The sequence below is a fragment of the Helicoverpa armigera genome, chromosome 27 (assembly GCF_030705265.1).
Source record: "Helicoverpa armigera isolate CAAS_96S chromosome 27, ASM3070526v1, whole genome shotgun sequence".
In the NCBI taxonomy this organism is placed as follows: Eukaryota; Metazoa; Arthropoda; class Insecta; order Lepidoptera; family Noctuidae; genus Helicoverpa; species Helicoverpa armigera.
Genome location: NC_087146.1, coordinates 3,221,250 through 3,241,749, shown reverse-complemented (window position 1 = coordinate 3,241,749; position 20,500 = coordinate 3,221,250). Strand labels below are relative to the sequence as shown.

The following is a 20,500-nucleotide window of genomic DNA, read 5'->3' as shown; positions in this document are numbered from 1 at the left end:
ATTCTCGGGTTGCGCCGAAATCACTTTGTCACCTAACTTAATAAGCCCTAGGGTCAGGGTTTACCCAAATCCGCCTGACGGCCTCTGACGGTGGAATTGTAACAACGACTGCTACTGAGTAGCATTCGGGGACGCCGGCGACACGTGCCCTCCCAGGCACGGGGGTGTAAGACTGATAACTTCCAGACTTCGGACTGCTTTGTGCAAGTTCCTAAAATCCCATAAAGTGGTTTGACTTGGTCTGAGAACCGAACTCTTAACCCCGTACGGTAGTTACTATTTTTGCTACGACAAAACCATCAGCAACTAAATGCGAATAAACGTAGGAGATGAGTATTTAAATCGAGTTCTCGTGATTACAAACATTTTAATAAACATACTTTTCGCATCTTTGAACCGTTGTTATTTTGGACAAATAAACAATCTTTATCTTTAACTAGAAACCCATATTTTACATTTTCTATGTCCATAGCTGACTAATTAATATAATTGGCATGTTCATTAATCACAATCATTAAATAATTATTTCAATGAAGTAATTTGTAATTAGACTTCTTTTTAATTACCTGCATAGTAGCTTTGTGAACGTAACGTTTGAAAACATTGCATTTTGAGTCTTAAAAACTAAGAGTTAAGTTCGAATTTTGATTGAACTTTTTACAGACTGTTTTTGTTTGACGTGATCGAGTACTGCCTGTGCTAGAGTTGCCAAGTCAAGGCGTTCTGCCTTAAAACGGGGAAATAAATTTAAATTAATTATTTTGAATAAAAGAAATAAAATAAATACCTGCTACATATATTTCAGGTTATGTTAAGACTTGGATACTTTGGTTTACTGTCCCTGATTTCTATAATTGCATACTTAAAAAAATATTAAACAATTATGGCCGCGAAAGTACTGTAAATAAATAGGTTCATTAACGTATTTGAAAAAATATTTCGCTGTTTGGGTGGACGCGGGTGAAACTGCGAGAAACAGCTTGTAGTTTCATAAAATAAGTCTTTTGTGTCATAAAATGTTAGAAAAATACATAAGACAAAGACACGACAAAGAATTGCCAGTTTTACTCAATAAAGTAAATATTTTAAGCATAAAATAAATATAACAATACATACATACAACGGCGCGTAAAAATATTTGTCATTTTTAAATACTTACAAACGTGTACTTTCAACATTATAATCTGGTAACACCGCCACCCCACTCACCTTAAACCGCGAGCGCGCATGCGTCGCGCCATTGCTGTGAAATTTGAATTTTAAAAAAGAAACTCAATAAAACGTCTTCAAAAAGTTAGAAAAATAACTTTAAAGTTAAAAAATATTAGTTTTCTGTGATAATAAATAAGTGTTTGTTTGTTAAAAATGAAAGTTTTATGTTTATTCTTTGTTACGACTGTCGTGTCGGTTTGCGGACAAACCTTGGGAGGTAAGTGAAAGGAGTTTTTAAATTTTATATAAAACTCGTTTTTGGCCGCCATATTGCGTGTTTTGAGTGTTAATTTAACAATACCTTTAGTATCAGAAGACATTTTAACACGCTTATATTTTTTTCAAACACCTGAATACATATAACTATGTAATGGATTCTAAGGTAACTAATTTAAGCATCTTCCTAAAATCGTAGCGTCAATAAAATTGGCAGTTGTATGTAGTTCTGATGACAATACAATAATATGGTACTGTCGAACCGATCTGATGATGGAGCCGGAAGATATGAACTGGAACTTCATGATAGAACATCGTATCATAGCTGTGTTTGGACTTGTTAGAAAAGTCTTGTAGTGATTTTTACGTGCATTTATAAAAGCGTTATTTAAAAAATGTATATTTCAAAATATACAAGTATATATTTCTTGATTTTATATTAGTCTAAACACGAGAAATATGTAGAAATGAAGTTAGCGTGTCACTAAGACTCAATGGTCTACTTTTTCTTCTTAGCCCGCTTTCCCGGATTATGACCTGTTTACACTCATATTTAAGTCTAGTGCTACTAGCATGGTAGAGTAGATATACCACGGGTTGTAAATGTACGTAGTATTTATTTTTTTGAATTAATATCGATTTTATATATTACTTGTGTTGTTTTATAGCTAGGAAAAGAGTCTTACTTTCCTTTGATATTTTTTTTCTGTACCAGTGGAGGAAAGTTTTTGAATATTTCGTTTGTAAAAAGACAAGTATTTTGAGTTCAATAATCAGAGCGAACCTTAAATAAACTTACAGAAAGCGTAGGTGTATGTATATTTGTATTCTCTTTTGAACTCAATAAACGCCTACTCCTTTTAACAAAATCACCGAGTTGACTTTTATGGCCTTGAAATATGGCTCAATTTGGTATTGCGATTTAAAAAAGGTTATCATAAACGGTTATTTTTAGCGATAAACAGATAAACGGTTTTGAGAGGTCAAGTTATTAGGAACTCGCTATACCCTGTGGTCCCATTTTTTTGACATCACTCATACGGATAAAGTAGCTCTTTCGTATTGATATTAATAAGAATTGAACTGGTTTTGTGTATATGTTTAAAACTTTATAATAGTATAGGTACCTAATCATTATTATAGATGACAATATTAGTACCTAGTACTGGATGATAGTATTCTACGGCTAGTACTAGACTGTTTACTCTACCAAAGTAAACACTCCACCAGACAATATACACACAACACAACAAGTTTTCGTCTGTTGATTTGAACGAGCCACAAACGATTTCGTAATACTAAAGAATGTTGAACTTGTTAAGGTTTTCTCTATAATAAGTGTCCTTCTTAATGTGAGCCTCAGTTTTAAATATAATTCTTAAAATATCGTTAATATGAAGGTCAAGTTATTTATACGTCTGTTTATTAAGTTGTCACACATTGTAAAAATTGAACAGATTTTGTTGAAATACCTATGTGTTTACAGTGGAGGGCACCATTTAAGCGAACCGTTTGAAGATGTCAAAATGCCGATTTGACAAATAGGCGGTGAGTATACGGCTGGCTTTCGTTTGGATATCCTTGTAGTTAAATGTGCAACATACCCTAAGGTTAACAGGGTAAGAACGCACCAAATAGGTAGTCAAAGTTAGTTCGTTACAACTATCTTTGTCAACCTTTTGGCTGAATATCAAAGGTCATGGAACAACCTACTTAGCCCAATTATGTACCTAAATGTTAGTTAGACAGGTTTTAAATACGAACCGGTGAGTGGTAGAAATGATTGATGCAGGCTCATGATTAAAGTAATCGAGCCGAAATCTATTCGTGGGTTAGAAACTCTCACAATGCAACCCGAAATCTGGAAGTTGGTAATTGATGCATTGGGCATCGGAGAGCAAGTAAATGTCGGTTTTGTGGAATCTCCCTCCGGTCGTGTCGAATTGCCGTCCCATCGGGCTATGAGAGTGAAGAAATAGTGAGTGCACCTGTGTCTGCGCAAATGCTTGTGCACTCAATATAATATGTCCTGCCCAGCTGGCTGATCTTCTTAGAGAACAGCCGCTGAGGCTGACAATAGATCTACCTGCTTCAAAAATCCATAACAGATAAACAGTTACTTTCGCGTTTATATTAAGTAAGGATGCAAATATTCTTAAGGCAAGTTCCGTTGACCGTTTCCAAACAGTCTGCTTTCATAATAAAATATTTCAAGGCCCCCGTTCATGACCTGAATTGTAAATTAAAATAATGTAAAAAGGTTTGACCGACTCGTTGGTTAAGTAGCTCTACAATAGTTATTGTTATCCTACCTTTAGTGGCCTAGTGGGTAAAGAACCAACCTCTCAGGTATGAAGGTGGGTTCGATTCCAGGTCAGGCAAGTAACAATGACTGTGTTTCGGTCGGCAATTGGTGGTTCCCGACTGTCATTTTAATATCTTTGTCAGTCCTACCAAGGGGTATCGGGTTGCCCTGGTAACTGGACTGAAGAGATCAGATAGGCAGTAGCTAAAAAATTTTAAAACACTGGTACTCAGCTGCATTCAATTATACTGGAAGCCGACCACAACGTACCTAGTTGGGAAAAGACTCTGCAAGGATTTCTTGATGATATCAGTAGTTGTTTTCTAAAAATTAACAATGCATCAATGAAAATAATTGCATAATCAGTTACACAATATGATGCATCGAAAAGAAGAAAACAATTGGATTTGTATCATTATCTGTTTTGTTGAATTTTGAGATATACAATACTATATATAAACACTACAAATACCACTTGAAACAAAAAATCTATACTAAAATGACAAAGAGGAATCATCTTGTTTATAAACTTTTTTCACTGTTTTGAAACCTTACTATTCCCTAGTGACACAAACCGCAGGGATATTGAATAAACAGTTAGTGTTTATATAATTAAATAAATCTCAGTCATAAGTCATTTATAACCGCTTCATTTTTCAACCAAAAATGACAATAAAAATTCTTATCACGTAGCAAAACTAGTTGCATCTGTCTACGGCATCTAATAGTCTGTGTATTAGACACACAATACCAAGGTCAAAATTGCTTAACTTTGTGGACCCTGGCAAGCAATATACGGAGACTAAGACCTCCCGAACATTGCAAACTTTTAGTCAGCCGATAGTTTGCTTGAGCTCATAAATCAGTATGAAGATGAATGATAGGACCGCACATTACAAAGATCAGGTATCCAGCTTGTATAAGAAAGGCTGAAAACCTTTATTGGAAACTAGATTTTCTATTAAACATATTTTTGTCAACCATTGGGTCAACTATTTAGTCAATGTGCGGGTACTCTATGTGTAATAGAAACACAATCCCAAGGTCAAAATTGCTTAACTTTGTGGACCCTGGTATACGATATACGGGGACTAAACGTCAAATGAGTTTATGGTATGCATACTTAAGTAGATTTTGGTAGTTATAGGGATAGTTGAAGGATAGTTCAAAAAAGTATCGCTTTCTGTAGAATGGTATGCTTCTTTAGATTGGCATAGGTGATTTAAGGAAAAGGGACGAATTTTGAGCGTAGAAAGTAACACCTTAGAAAATACTCACCTAGGTTTTCAAGTAAATAAGTGTGTTTGTTTATCTTTATAGGTGTTAGTCTAAAACGGGTTAAGTAATTGGGACTGAATTTGATATAAAGAAGAGAGAAGAGGTAGGGAGATGGCAAAAAACTTTTTGTCACAGTCAATTGAAATGATGATGATGAATGATGATGAAAGCTAGAGCATCCATGATTAAGAATCACTGAGTTTGTCTTACAAAAAAAGTATATTTTCATACCTACTTAATTAAAATTGTATTATTTGAAGAAGAAACCCAGAAGGTCGAATTGCAACTAGACAATATAAAAACACTAGTTTTTATAAACACAGTTTACTTAAGTTCTGAGTCAACTGCTCAGAGAAAGGATAGGGGTCAATGACCTAGCTCGCGCGAGTAAAGATTCGCCCCACTGCGTTTGGCTAGACATCGACTTACTAAGATGTTCCCGTTTAGGGAAAATAAATAAATAATAATGATATTATTATTATAAAAAAGATTAACAGACGTTTGACTGTGTTGTGACAAAAATCCCATATATTTTGTGGTGTCAAGCGTCGTTTTACTTTTTTTGAGAAAAGGCTTGGCAGATGATGATGAACTTTATCATTTTTATAGATGTCTCTATATTACGTATGCGCGATTCCAGGTTGTGCAACTACCACTGCAACTTTTCTTAGGTATTATGTCCTTCTTCAGTAGGTATACCTACATATCTTGGACACCGATGTCTGAGCAAGATGCATCGGTCCAATCTATCTCTATATACTTACAATTGATTCAGCCTTTTTGTAACCAACAAACAGGGAGGCTAAATATAAGATTTTAAGTCTGCAAAAATTTCCTCAAAGAAGGTCTCAATAACGAGAAGGTATATAACCTTAAAATCATGATATTTGACTTAAAACACTTATAATAATATGACATTTTTTACACATATTTAAAAGAACCTAAAAATAATCTTATGTAGGTATATACAGCTTAAAAGTAATAAGGAGCGTCAAAAAACTGGTCCTCATCGCTGTCACTTGGTAATGTACCGAAAAAAAAACTACCGATATACCTAACATTTTTTCTTATTTTACAAAACCTGATAAATGCACCTATAATGTACAAAATACCACACAAAACTGTCAATATAACCGCAATAGAAAAACGGTAAAACATAATGACCTGCCGGTAACAATTGCTAATACTTACTTACTTATCTACGAGAAAGTAGCTGGCACGCTAGTGGCATTCCCGCGCCAGTACGTTACAACGAGGCATCGCGTTGTATTGTTATTGTTCGAAGTGAAATTTTACTTCGTATTTATGCTATTTGGATTTTCCTGTATTTTTTTAAGGAACTTATTTATGTACCTGGGTAAAAAGTATTGTGCATTAGCTGACTTCCTGTGGTTACACACGCATCCCGTGGGAACTTCTGTCCGTTTCGGGATAAAATACAGCCTATACTACTCGGGAAGAGTGTAGCTTGTCAACAGAAAAATATTTTTTTCAAATCGGAGTTTCGGAACTACACCCAGTTTTTGGTACAAACAAACAAAAACATGATTCCTCTTTAACTCTTTATTATGTATATGTATTAGTGTAGATAGATTTTATATTAAGTATAGTACGGACTAGGGGTATGGGCAGGTACTTACAGCGAGTCACCGAATGACTCACGCCACAGAAAGCCTTTGTGCATTAACATTTTGAAAATAACATAAAATTTAATATGACTCATACAATATGGGATTTTGCTCCGAATGAACCTCATCCTTACATCCTTACTCCTCATCCTTACTAATAATATAAATGCGAAAATACCCATGCCTCTTTGTCCAATATGGGTGCCTTAGTTAAACAGTCTAGTCTAGACTCCTGAGAAAGTATATGAAGTATGATATAATGACTTTGGTAATTTTGGTTTGGCTTTAAATAATTTTGGTGCCCACTATGTACCAAGAAAGTTTATGTAACTTTTCTCGATAAGTATTGGTAGGTAACAGACAGACATTTACATATAAATATGTATATCATATTTTCCTTCTATAAATATAATAGGTAGGTTCAACTGTATAGGTATCAAACACAAAACCACAATTTGTGAGAAACTCCAGACAGTAATTTTCGTATTTATTTCATTAGTTTTGATTATTATTTTCCTCCAAGACTCATAATTAAGTATCATTAAGGTAAAACCTGTTTAAAATTGGCTTCAATAATATTCAAAGTCTTTTATATTGATACCAAACCAATAAGTGCAAAAATACTTAGTTATACAGAAAGTAGGTATAGCTTATGGTAGCCGTTCCACCCGCGTCTCCTGACTAGTCCTAGCACTCGGATAAAAAAACCCGATAAATGGCTTATCGAACACTGCAAGAATTTTACAAATCGGCCCTATGGTTCTTGAGATAAGTGCGTTCGAGGAAACAAACCTAAAAATATCTAAATGTATTGAAATACTCAAACTCGTTTCATACCACAATAAAGATTATTCCACAGGAAAATAATTTGCAATGTTTAAGATACGTTAGCAGAAATTGATGTAGACTTATTAAGTAAACTGGTTTTATGGAACAGGTGGTAACGACCGTTTTAATTTATAGCCTAGGAGTTTATGTAGGTATTTATAGACAGAATTAACAAAATTTTAAGAAGTTTGGTTTGAATGAGACCTGTTAAAAAATCTATAACGGTTTTATATCTCGACAAAAACTGTATTAAAATCTATCTATACTATATAAAAATGTATCATTATTGGTTTGTTTTTACGTGGCTTTTAAAGGCTTCGAAGCTACTGAATCAATTTGCTGAAAATTCTTCCGCTGTTGGTAAGTTACACCCGAAGAACATCAACTATATTTTATCTCGGTAGATCCCACGAAACACGGGTAATCCGTTAGTCTAAAATCGTTTTAAGAAATATGCTTAAATCATTGTACGGTACGGTAGACCGCACATCAGTGGTAACTGTCATGCCCCTTAACTCAATAGTAATAAGTACGATTTTCCTATAAAACTGTTACCACTGACCTGCAGTTGACTGTACGTATGTACTATTTCTATCTTGGATCTACGCGAGGTAGTTCCCTTGACACTGGGTTAACTACAGCCAAAGAAAGGGAAGCCTTCTCTTTTGAAGTCGGTTAACAAAGTGGCGTCTTAAACACCAACCACAACTATCATTGCAAAATTGACTTCATCACTAATATCTTAATTAAACAAACAATAAACTGGACTCTTCCGCTACAAATATTTACCTTAATAGATTCAATAATTAACTATTTAATATAACATTAGTTAGTTAACGTTAACCGCAGTTAAACATAACATTAGTCAGTTATCGTTAACCGTTGTTTGTAATACCTAGCTCGAGTCTGCGTCAGTGTTATGAAAGATGCTCAGATACTCGAGAAGTTTAGTAACATTTTTCACAGAACGTATTGTTTTCAAACTTAACCTGCCTAACTATTGTGTAAGCCAGTTAATCATTCTTAAAGACTAGCCGTTTTTCCACGATTTCATCGGCGTTCTCTGTTAACTACTGCCCGTACCCGGATAAAATGTAGTCTATGTTACTCGGGAAGAGTGTAACGTTCCAACTGTGTTTTTTTTTAAAGAGGTTAAGTAGTGACGGAGCCTTTAGGTTACATACAAACAAACCAAGCATACCCAAATATTAGTACCCAAAGATAGTTAAAAGAGATCATAGGTGAAATTGGGTTAAAAATCAATCAGATCCAACTAATACTAGAAATGTGTCAGTTTGTATATAAAAGAAAAAACGAATTAATTGATTTTGTTGAAACTTGATAAGTAGGTATGTACCAGAATAAATATAGGGTATTTACCTTTTACCTATTTATATTGTAAAGCTGAAGACTTTGGCTATTTCAATGCGTTCGTCTGAGGATTATTTCACTGTTTAATAGCCCAATGCGGACGGGGGCTAGTCTATCATTACAGCAATAGACAGTATCAAGTTCAGTTAAAACAGATGACAGTTAGAACTAAGTATCTAATAAATAAATAATGACAGTGGCTTCCCGTGGTTAATTGACCGAACTGTAACGATTTTTATCTATTGTTTTACGCGACAGTTACTCGTTTAACTGTATTTGGAGTCGAGTTGACTCGCCCTAAATGTGCAGGTAAATGGAGCTTAGATTGTCAACTGTTTGTGCGGGTATTTTAAATGATATCATGACGACGATTTTCCTCAAAACGTGCGTTATTTACTACTTTCTTCACCTATTGTATGGTTCTGTCGTAACTTAAATGTTGACCATATGTATACCAGTATTATTACAACGACATTATACGTATAGAATTATCTACAAGTAGGTTAACTTGGTCCCTTGTTAGACAGACAAGTACTCATTATGGGTCAAAACTCATAGAGCATCAGATACAAGATTCTATATACTAACAAGTTTTGTACCTATATAACGGCCGGTGTGTCGCTTTTTTTGCTCGAACTTGGCGGACACACTGCCGTGTGTCTAGATAATGTATGTTAGAGTTTAAGGTCTATGGGTCAATGTGGCCTAAAATTAAGGTATTTCTTTTAATTTGATGATGATTAAACTTGCAGCTACCTCGTTGGGAAAAATATTTTTCCAGTCCATCATGCCGGCTTTTCACTATGGGATATAATGTAATATGTATTAGATCCTGAGATATAATATTTTATCGCTCGTCATACATTTTGAAAAAATATTTATAGTTTGTTATGTAATATATTGAGGTAGCACAGTGTCAAATGTATGACGAGCGATACAATAGTACATCCAATAGTGAAAAGCCGGCTTTAATATACTAAAATACACATATTCTAACACAACCATGTGATACCCCATGTTGATAGTAAAGCATGCTACTAGTTCACCTTCAACTCGTGTCCTTTGGAACAGCTTCATCAACCAAATATCTTCGTGTACTGAATAGATCAAACATCTTTATTGCCGGTTATTGGCGCGAAAACTTTATATTGACTTGGGGACGAAGTGTGAGCTCTGATCAGCTGTTTTAAAAATCTGCTTTAAGTTTATGCAATGTAACTTTCTTTTCAAGCTTTGAAAGCTTTTCAAAAATATAGGGGTGTAACATTCACATACTGATTCGATTTGGTGTAGGATATTCTCAAAACTCAAAAAGCTAAATAAGCTTAAATTAATATGGACCTAATGCAAATTCTTTAAACGTCATAGGTCGTTTATAACATTCAAACAACATTGTATTCAAGTCAGAAAAAAATAGAATGTAATCCAGAATTTCAAGTTCCATATTCTTTAAAACAGTTTATTTTCCTCTTTTTCAACAAAAACATAAAGCAAACACGTTTAGTATTCAAAGTCAGGTCAAAGCCAAAAATTCAAAGTTAACTTAAATTATGTTTATTGAAAAAACCAAACACAGCACCCTCAAAAAATAACTCGTTGATTTCAGAACATTCCTCTTTTCATTCACAGACCTTTCTTTTTCTTTGCAGGACCAAAACACGACAAAAAGGTGGTATGCTACATAGCGACATGGGCGGTCTACCGGCCAGACCCTGGCAAGTTCAGCTTAGAAGACCTGGAGCCGTCTCTCTGCACCCATCTGGTCTACTCCTTCGCTGGGCTGAACGAGACTACCAATACTATTAAGAGCCTTGGTAAGTACACAATAGATAGATAGATAGATAGATAGATAGATATATTCTTTATTATGCACACCAATTAAAAAAAATAACAAGAACAAACAAACATTTTGAAGTCGGTGACACAATGGGCGGTCTTATCGCTAAAAGCGATCTCTTACAGACAACCTTTGGATGGATTGTAAAAAAGGACATAACCATATCGCAGGTAGTTTTGGTGCACTATGTATATATAATATTAATACATAAAACAATAACAAATAAAATATAATAAATATATATATATATGTCGGAGATAGTCAATAGTAAGGTCACTGAACGAGCCGCAAGCGCGCCCTCTGGTGGCGTTTTCGGTGAATCAACAATTTGGCGCGCTTGGCGGAGTCGTGGCGGTCAGCGTGGCGTCCGCGGAGCTCAGTCTTAGTTCACTCTCGGTTGAGTCTTGGTCGAGTCTTCATCGAGTGTTCGTTGGAGTCGTCGCGTTACTTACGTCACGGCTAGTGTACCTAGTGTTATTGCCTAGCGTTGTAGTACCGTTGTAGATTCAAATGTAAAGGTTCTTCTAACCTAACAGACAGACATGTGTTGCTGGGGAGTTTGTTCCGCCACTTCTTCTCCCCAAGCCAAAACACATAGGAAGTGGCGAAGGGCGGGCGTTTTGGGGGTTGTCTTTTGTTCTTAATAATTTGAATAAACGTTCTTGAGTGTTGAGTTCTGTTCGAGTTATCTCTTTGCTCGATTACCCTACCTGATGTCGGACGATAGTGCCAGCCATCCTGATGGCTCTCCGACATCAGAAGTGGGATGCAATCCGAATGCCCACATGTGTTAAGAATTCGGAACGCAAAGATAAATTTCTACCCACTAACAAAAAAAAAATGGAACGTCGATAATTTGAATTAAGAATTTCAGCGAAGGTACAAGTATGGTAACCACGGTTATGGTAATGGTATCGGTTTCCATTGTTAAATGTCAAGCTAGTTATTGAAGGTATGTTAGAAAATTAACCGAATTTGTCTTTGTTTTCATGTTTCAACAATGACGGTGGTTATTGTGCAATTCGGCGAGAAAATTACGACGTTGAATGGAGCATGCCAGCTGCCAGGAGCCCAACGTGTCGTGTGTTATCGTGAGTTCGGAGTGTTGGTGCTCGTGCATCTCCGTCGCTTCACGTTCGCGAAAGTCGCTGTAATGCGCGCTATAGCGATGTGTGCATCGTCACGCACGTTGAGTGGAAACCCGGTGAGACCGATCCATTTTTGGTTTATTTTTGTGATTAATTGTCGTAAGACACTAATAACCTTGAGAGGCAATCTGTCTCGTTGATGTCCTAGTTGGTGACCTAGTTTTAATAAAAAAAATTAAGAGCGCAATCCAGTTAAACTTGACCCTAAGTTTAAAGGGCCATTTTAAATTCTTGAGTTACTTGAAGGCGATCGCTATGTTTTGAAATCTTTAACTCTTAATAGAACCTACGAGTATGCCCATGATCGCATTAGAAGGATGCCCCAAGCTGAGATTCCAACTGAATTAGATTTAGTTGCTGTTGATTTGGAGGTCGATGACCCATGCGAAGGTACTTCATCGAACTCTAATTAGTGCACGCATGATAATTGTATCTGACTGATAATTGTGACTGATTTTGTGCGAATTGATTTCGCTGATTTTATTTCAAGTTAATGCTACTAATTCCATTGCAAAGTTTATTGTTCAGATGCAATTCCTACCTTACCATATCAGTGAGAAGGACTGATATCCCTTGGGTAGACCCTAGGAGTGTTCCAGTGAGAAGGACTGGAATGCTTGTGTCAAAGATATCGTCATTGTGACAACTTATCAGTCAGAAGGACTGATCATTCTAAATCATATCAGTCAGAAGGACTGATCATTCTAAATCATATCAGTCAGAAGGACTGATCATTCTAAATCATATCAGTCAGAAGGACTGATCATTCTAAATCATATCAGTCAGAAGGACTGATCATTCTAAATCATATCAGTCAGAAGGACTGATCATTCTAAATCATATCAGTGAGAAGGACTGATCATTCTAAATCATATCAGTCAGAAGGACTGATCATTCTAAATCATATCAGTGAGAAGGACTGATCATTTTTCATCTTTGACACGCCCAGTGAGAAGCACTGGAGCCTATCGATTCCTGATTGACTTAGGTCTGTCTGGATCATTTACATGGTGCATTGATTCGAGATTGTGTGATCTGATTTCGATTGATTTTAAGATTGTGGCATTCTTTCTAAATATTTCGTTTCTATTTTGTTTAAAATTATTTTGTCATTCCTACTCGTGTACCTAGTCAGGTAGGCCGAGCTGAAAACTTACTCCAGTTTTGTTTTCTTCTGTCACCAGGTACAATGTGTAGCCACACGAGGACGTGTGTATGTCAGTTATGGCCGTGTCGGAGATAGTCAATAGTAAGGTCACTGAACGAGCCGCAAGCGCGCCCTCTGGTGGCGTTTTCGGTGAATCAACAATTTGGCGCGCTTGGCGGAGTCGTGGCGGTCAGCGTGGCGTCCGCGGAGCTCAGTCTTAGTTCACTCTCGGTTGAGTCTTGGTCGAGTCTTCATCGAGTGTTCGTTGGAGTCGTCGCGTTACTTACGTCACGGCTAGTGTACCTAGTGTTATTGCCTAGCGTTGTAGTACCGTTGTAGATTCAAATGTAAAGGTTCTTCTAACCTAACAGACAGACATGTGTTGCTGGGGAGTTTGTTCCGCCACTTCTTCTCCCCAAGCCAAAACACATAGGAAGTGGCGAAGGGCGGGCGTTTTGGGGGTTGTCTTTTGTTCTTAATAATTTGAATAAACGTTCTTGAGTGTTGAGTTCTGTTCGAGTTATCTCTTTGCTCGATTACCCTACCTGATGTCGGACGATAGTGCCAGCCATCCTGATGGCTCTCCGACATATATATATTTATACAATACAACCTTCCGTGAAACCAGAAAACTTTAAACCATTTATTTATTCACACCTTATTTTTGGTGGGAGTATCGTCAATAGACCATTCAGCTTTGGGTGCAGAGTAAGGGAGTGTCAGACTCTTACGGACTAAATCCCACCATGTTTCTTCTGGAGCCTTTTATGTAGGCCGCGGTAACTCTTTTGAACAAACCCGCAACACCTTCGGCCCTAAGGGGCAGGTGCTATTTGGCTGCAAATCAGCATTTTTTGAACGTGAAAAACAAATGACTATCCCCAAAATGGGTGGGCTTCACCACTTCCTATGTGTTTTTGCTGGGAAGAAGAATCAGCGCAAAAAACTCCCTAGCAACACTAATTCAGTTTATTTTGAAATGTGTGGGATCTCTTACTATTAAGATTTTTACAAAAGACAGTTCCCAAAACGCCGAGCCTTCACCACATCCCATTTACCTGAGTTCCCGGGTTGGATTCCCAGTTCGGTCGACATTTGCGTGATGAGCATTCGTGTTGGCCGTGGTCTGGGTGTTACAATATCTATTTATAAATGTATAGGTACATATGTAGCTATATGAAGTTTATCAGTTAGTTAGCACCCATAACACAAATTAATCAATAACTTACCATGGGGCTAACCGACCGTGTGTGAAACCCGACGTTATTATCCAATGTGTTTTATTAAATTTAATTTTGTAATATATGGGAGCTCTAACTGTTAATATCGCGTCATGAAAACGCAACTTGCTTGCGTTAGTTCATCGCCCCTTATGGATCGCGTGCATTAAGACAAATTATAATTATGTACTAATTGTCTTAATGCAGTGGATTATGCTTTCTTTGTAATTACCACGATTTCTTTTGTGTATATACTTGAGTTTACACAGAAAAAGAACTTAAATGTCAGTATGGAGAAGAACCGACAAAAACACCATGCGTTTTGAAAATGAATAAGTTACATTAGATATCGTACAGCACAAGTTAGTTTTTTTATATGGCAAAGGATTTTTTAGAAGTTTTCACTGTTTCACTAAAGGCTCTCCAAATAGTGTGCATATTATAATTATATAATGTTGGAGTCGGCTTCCAGTCTCAATACCGAATACTTTACTGCGTACCGTATTATGTACCTTTGTTGGTAAACAGGTAATCTAACAGAATGCAGCTGAGAACCAGTATCCTACACAGAGCGACTGCATATCTGACCTCCTCAACCCAGTTACCCGGGCAACCCAATACCCCTTTTTAAGACACCCATGAGAATTAACATGTTTCTGTTCTATTTCCAGATCCCTGGCAAGACTTGGAGACGGACTATGGCAAGGCTGGTTACAAACGGCTGGTGGGGCTTAAACAGAAGTACCCTCACTTGAAGGTGACCCTCGCTATAGGAGGCTGGAACGAGGGGTCCCCTCGGTACTCCAATATGGCTAGCAAGCCAGAGACGCGGGCTGCTTTTATTAAAAGCGTGATGTTGATGTTGAAGTAAGTCTTCCTTCAGTCTTTCTTCTTTGTTTAGAATCACCTTGAATTGGATTTCTTACTAAATAAGACATGAAATCCGTACTTAATATTATAAATGTGAAAGTAACTCTGTCTATCTGTTTGGTTTTCTCGCCAAAACTTCTGATCGAATTTAGGAACAATTCATTTGATTGTGTTTTACAGTAACTACAAGTTTGATGGTCTGGATTTGGATTGGGAGTACCCCACAAAGAGGGACGGGAAACCTTACGACAGAGAAAACTTCGTACTTCTTGTAAAGGTAATATTTAATTTATTATACTAGGTGTATTGCGTGACTTTGCCGTACGACGAGTTATGAAAACATTTGGAAATCGATCACTAACCGACGAATAAAAACAGAGAACAGGTGCTCAAGCAAGTTGACCTGCATATTTTCTTTTGGTATAACGCATCCTACACATTCACCACCTTTGAATTTTACTTTCACTCAATGTAATTTTTTCTTTAATTGACGTTTTTCATTTACTCCCAAAAATGGTCCAATTATCACACACCACATATTACATTACAATTCTCTCTTCCAGGAACTAAGCGAAGCCTTCGAGCCATACGGCTACATCCTCACAGCAGCGTTAGGAGCCGGCAAGACGACAATGGAGACAGCCTACGATCTGGCCAAGTTGAGCCGCTACCTCGACCTGATACATATGATGTGTTACGACTACCACGGCACTTGGGACCGAGTATTAGGTGCCAATGCGCCCATGAAGGGGATTGGCGAAAATGACACGCTTAGTGTGGTGAGTTTTGGGGTTATTTTTGGTTTTAAGGAGACTGGTACAGATATAATATGGAAGGAATGAGAAAATGGGTCAGCTAAATAATTAAAAATAAATTGTTTGTATACATAAACCATAGAGTAACCATAACAAACCATTGAATACCCAAATATTCTTTCTCATCACCGACTTATACTGGGTACGTCGGAGTACTTTTTCGGTTAATTCCCCGATGCTGGTTCTTATATGTGTTGTGTCAAAATTTGCTCAGCCATTTCAAAGTTTTTAGCTACCTACCTATTCTGTCAACAGATTCCTTCAGTCGTTAGCTGTTTTGTCAGAATTTTGTTATACAAAACTGCATAAAAAATTCGTATTTAGAATCCCATTGCAGATTTAAGCGATGTGGCTTTCTTTTAATTTCTAATGTTTGGAAGTACTTTTATCACCCATAAAACATCTCTTACTTTTTCAACTTTTTACGAATGGAACCTTTTATAAATAACTGTACTTATTTCAGGAATGGACAGTAGAATACCTACTCTCACACGGCGTGAGTCCCTACAAGATGGTGCTAGGGTTACCCATGTACGGGAGAACGTTCCTCCTGACAGACCCTGCGACCAGGGTCTTGGAGTACGGGAAGACGCCAGTGAGGGAGAACGGGTTCAAGGGTCCTTATACTGGTGAAGCTGGATTTATGGGGTATAATGAGGTAAGGGTTTTTAGTTTTAAGTTTGAATATTATTCTTGACTGCCTTTTTTTGAGGTAATGTTGTTTCTGAAGCCCTTTATGTATCACTTTTGTAAAATTCAACATCCCTCCTGACTGATCCTGGGACCAGAATGTTTGAATACGAGAAGACAGAGTTTGTGTTTTGCAAACTTATCTGTCGCCCGATAATTTGATCGGGCTCATAATAAATCCAGGTGTCTGGCCAGGTATCCGGCCAGTATTAGATCGACTACATTTTGATTGGATTTATTATTCTTCAAAATAAACTGACAATCAATCATGGGCATGAGTCTACAATATCTTATTGTTTTACCTTATAATGACTGAAACCTTACCTTCCATTTACCTCCCAAACACCTTCAAACTTTACCGATAAACAATAAAATAAAACCTTTACAACAAACGACTGAAAATAATCTCCCATATTTCCAGATTTGCGTACAAACAACAAACAAGTCATCTCCTTGGGTGTACCACTGGCATGAGCAGACATCCACACCGTACATTAGAGACGGAGAGAAAGTTATAGCTTTTGATAACGGACGATCTATTGCTATTAAAGTCCAGTAAGTATTGTTTGGTTAGCTTTTTACTTTTGTTATAGGTCTTAAGTATCCTACTATTAATTAAGTTTGTAAAGATATATGGATGTATGTTTGTCATTCTATCCGCTAAAACTTGGGTATGGATGGACTGCGATGAAACTACCATACTATCGATCGTACATAATTTTCGGACGTTTTCGGAAGGCACGATAAATTGATGGATTGTCAGAAGCCAGAAAGTCTGACAACCGATCTTGGCAAGGCGTATCTGGGTTGAGATGATCAGATATGCAGTCTTTCTTTGTAAAGCACTGGTACTCTGTATCTGATTAGACTGGAAGCCGACCCCAAAGTGGTTGGGAAGAAGCTAGGCAGATGATGTAGATTTTATATGGACCCTTAGACTTACCCTATAATCAATTTGCAAAGAAAATTTTCCCCATTTTTAGCCGAGTTCCCAAAACGAAGAAAGAGTTTCCCATTTTTTGGATGATAATCCTATTACATACTTTAAAAAACTCATTTTTTCTCCACAGAATGGCGATCGACAAAGGCCTGGGCGGCGTGATGGTATGGTCTATCGACACAGATGATTTCAAAGGCAACTGTAACGAGACTGACGCGTACATCGACTTCGTGGAGAGACACAAGCGTATGGTCTATGACCCTGTCGTCAAGAAGGCTGTGGAGAACTTGCATATACCTGATGGTGAGTCGATTTTGAGGTTTAAAATAATCCTGACTTGTATTATAAGTACAGAAGTGACTCTGTCGGTTTGTTACGGGTTATAAAACTACTGAACCGATATAAATGAAATTGAGAGCTTGAGAAGCCGGGTTGTTGAAAGTGATTCCCTCGGAAAATGAACGAAACTGCGGGGAACACCTAGTACTTTTAATTAAATAGAGCTACAAAAATATACATTTCCTCCCTGAATGGTGCCTTTATAAATTAGGTTAAAGATACTAAACATAGGTACAACGTTTGATTACTTTTCCTCAAACAAATCTTTCCATAGAAATAAAATAACAATCTTAGCAATTCTCTTGCTCCAGGCAGAATTAATTACGACACTTACCTATACAAATTCTCGGGAAAAAAGATGATTAAGTATTTTCTATTATTGTCGTACGATATTTTTATTAAACCGGTTTTAATATACTTAGTAACTGTTCTGTTTTTCGCATTCTAAAGGGGATAGATTTATTTGATGTAACAAAACGACAAAATTCGACGGTTATATAAAGCTTATAAAAAGCTTTAGTCATATGTATTTAAAATATCTAAAATACCTACATAAAAAATACAGGTATTATCTTCATTTATATACGCATTACCGACACCCTTATCTCATTTCATCATCAAACATCAAACATGCACATTTAGGTACATTAAAATTTGACTGGAGAAAACTCACTAACCCTCATAAAACTAAACTATTACAAAAAAAATACTTTCAAGATAATTTCTAACCAACTTTCATTTCCACAGTAACCCTCGTAGGCTCCAAAGGTCCAGCCTACGTAATTCAAGACGACAAATTGCATCTCCGTCTACCCCAACCAAAATACACCAATTACGCACTGATGCAAACCATTAACGATGCAATTACACTAGCTGTCGAAGAAAAACGCATCATGGACGAAGTAAAACGACTCCAAGAACATAATGTAGTGAAAACTGATGATGATAAAGGTGCCAGTAGTTTTTTGCAAAGCAGTGTAGTTTGTGTAGTATTGTCTGTAGCTTTTGTGTTGAATTTGTAGTTTTTTTAGTTCCTATGTGGCATGGAGTAGGGATGGGAATGGAGTGTTGAGAAAAAAAAATACAATTGCATCTGTTTTATTATTTTTTGAACCATTGAACGAATTCAACAGTTCAGTTTACGAATGTTGTAAAACGGATTATTTTTAAACGATAAATAAACTGCTTTTTGAAGTTTTTATTTATGAAATGTAATACAAGTTTTTTTGCGGTAATAAATTAGAAAAATGAGATAACAGATTTTAATAAAGGAATTTAAAATGGTTTTGTGATGCGTGATTTATATGTAGATACTCCGTGTTAAGAATGTAGATGGTCTCAAAAAATAACATTATAAATATAAATAATGCTCATTTTACTGCTAAATACTCAAACGCTACTTAACCGTGTCAGAGATACAATAAACGTAGGTAAGTAACACAAAAAAAATGTACATAGCGTTTCAGTATTCGGCCGTTAGGGTTTACAGATTAAAAACACAATTTGTGTAGGTATTGTATTTTTAAACATGGATAGATGTAACTGTGCTTAACTCTTTTATCCTACGTAAGTTATTAAGTAAGTTATTAAGTGGACTTACATTATGATGAATTTTTAGCATTTTCAATTACAAAATGTATTTGACTTTTTGAATAAAAACTTGGAAGGTAATTGGAACACTGCCACGATTTTTTGTACTTAAATACTTAATAAGTAAAACATTTCATGTAAATATAACAATAAGAAATATTTTTAAACGTAATTTTAATGATAAGTACTTGATATTTTTTATTTTGTGTGATTTTTTTATACAGGGTTACTGGTAAGTAGACCGCATCCTTTCAGGAGGTGATAGTATAGGTCAATATGGACAAATTTGACCCTGGGATATACTGGGCAAAAGTTAACCCGTTTCAAGATAATCGAAGTTCAAGATCAGTCGTCTAGGTACACGTATAAATTTTCATTATTAGTCAAAAGTCTCTTTTTTGTAGATTTTTGTGTGTTTTTGGATAGAAGATGAATCACTTCATAATAACAAACTATAAAACTGTACAAATCACAGAGGAAATTATAGCGAACAGCAATTACTTTTTTTGTAGTTATTTTCTCAAAAATGTTACTCTTCATTTTTTTGTGCAGAATACTTAAAAAACATCTACATCTATCTAGCTATCCAAAAAGGCACAAAACACACAAAAATCCGCAAAAACGAGACTTAAACTAATAATAAAAATGTATTCGTGTACCTAGACGACTTGTAAAGAAAAGATCTTGAAATTCGATTATCTTGAAACGGGTCAACTTTTGCCCAGTGTATCCCAGGGTCAAATTTGTCCGTATTGACCTATACTATCACCTCCTGAAAGGATGCGGTCTACTTACCAGTAACCCTGTATAATTAATCTTTGTAAAAACTAAATTGTGTATTACTTATCTTTTTTTTAAAGTCGGATAGCGACATCCTATATCAAAGATTTTATGTATTAAATACTCATTTTATTTTTATATTTTGTGTTTTGTACGTTTATAAAATAAAATATGTTATGACAGATTTGCGTAGTTTTATTGCAAAAAAATCTTCTAATCACTATAACCTCGGATAATCTTGGCAAAAGCCAGACTTGAAAATCTGAAATTCACAATACGGCTTAAC

At 36.1% G+C, this 20,500-nt stretch overlaps 1 protein-coding gene across 1 annotated transcript; it reads left to right on the top strand.

The window, feature by feature from the left end:
- The first annotated feature begins 1,189 nt into the window (after positions 1–1,189).
- Positions 1,190–20,398, top strand: LOC110369614 (probable chitinase 2). Its single transcript, XM_049842995.2, has 9 exons — positions 1,190–1,429; positions 10,488–10,652; positions 14,862–15,057; positions 15,241–15,337; positions 15,624–15,839; positions 16,339–16,533; positions 16,987–17,120; positions 17,636–17,808; positions 18,592–20,398. The coding sequence occupies exons 1-9, from the start codon at positions 1,366–1,368 to the stop codon at positions 18,864–18,866; spliced, it is 1,515 nt and encodes a 504-aa protein (XP_049698952.2). The 5' UTR covers positions 1,190–1,365; the 3' UTR covers positions 18,867–20,398.
- Positions 20,399–20,500: the final 102 nt, after the last annotated feature.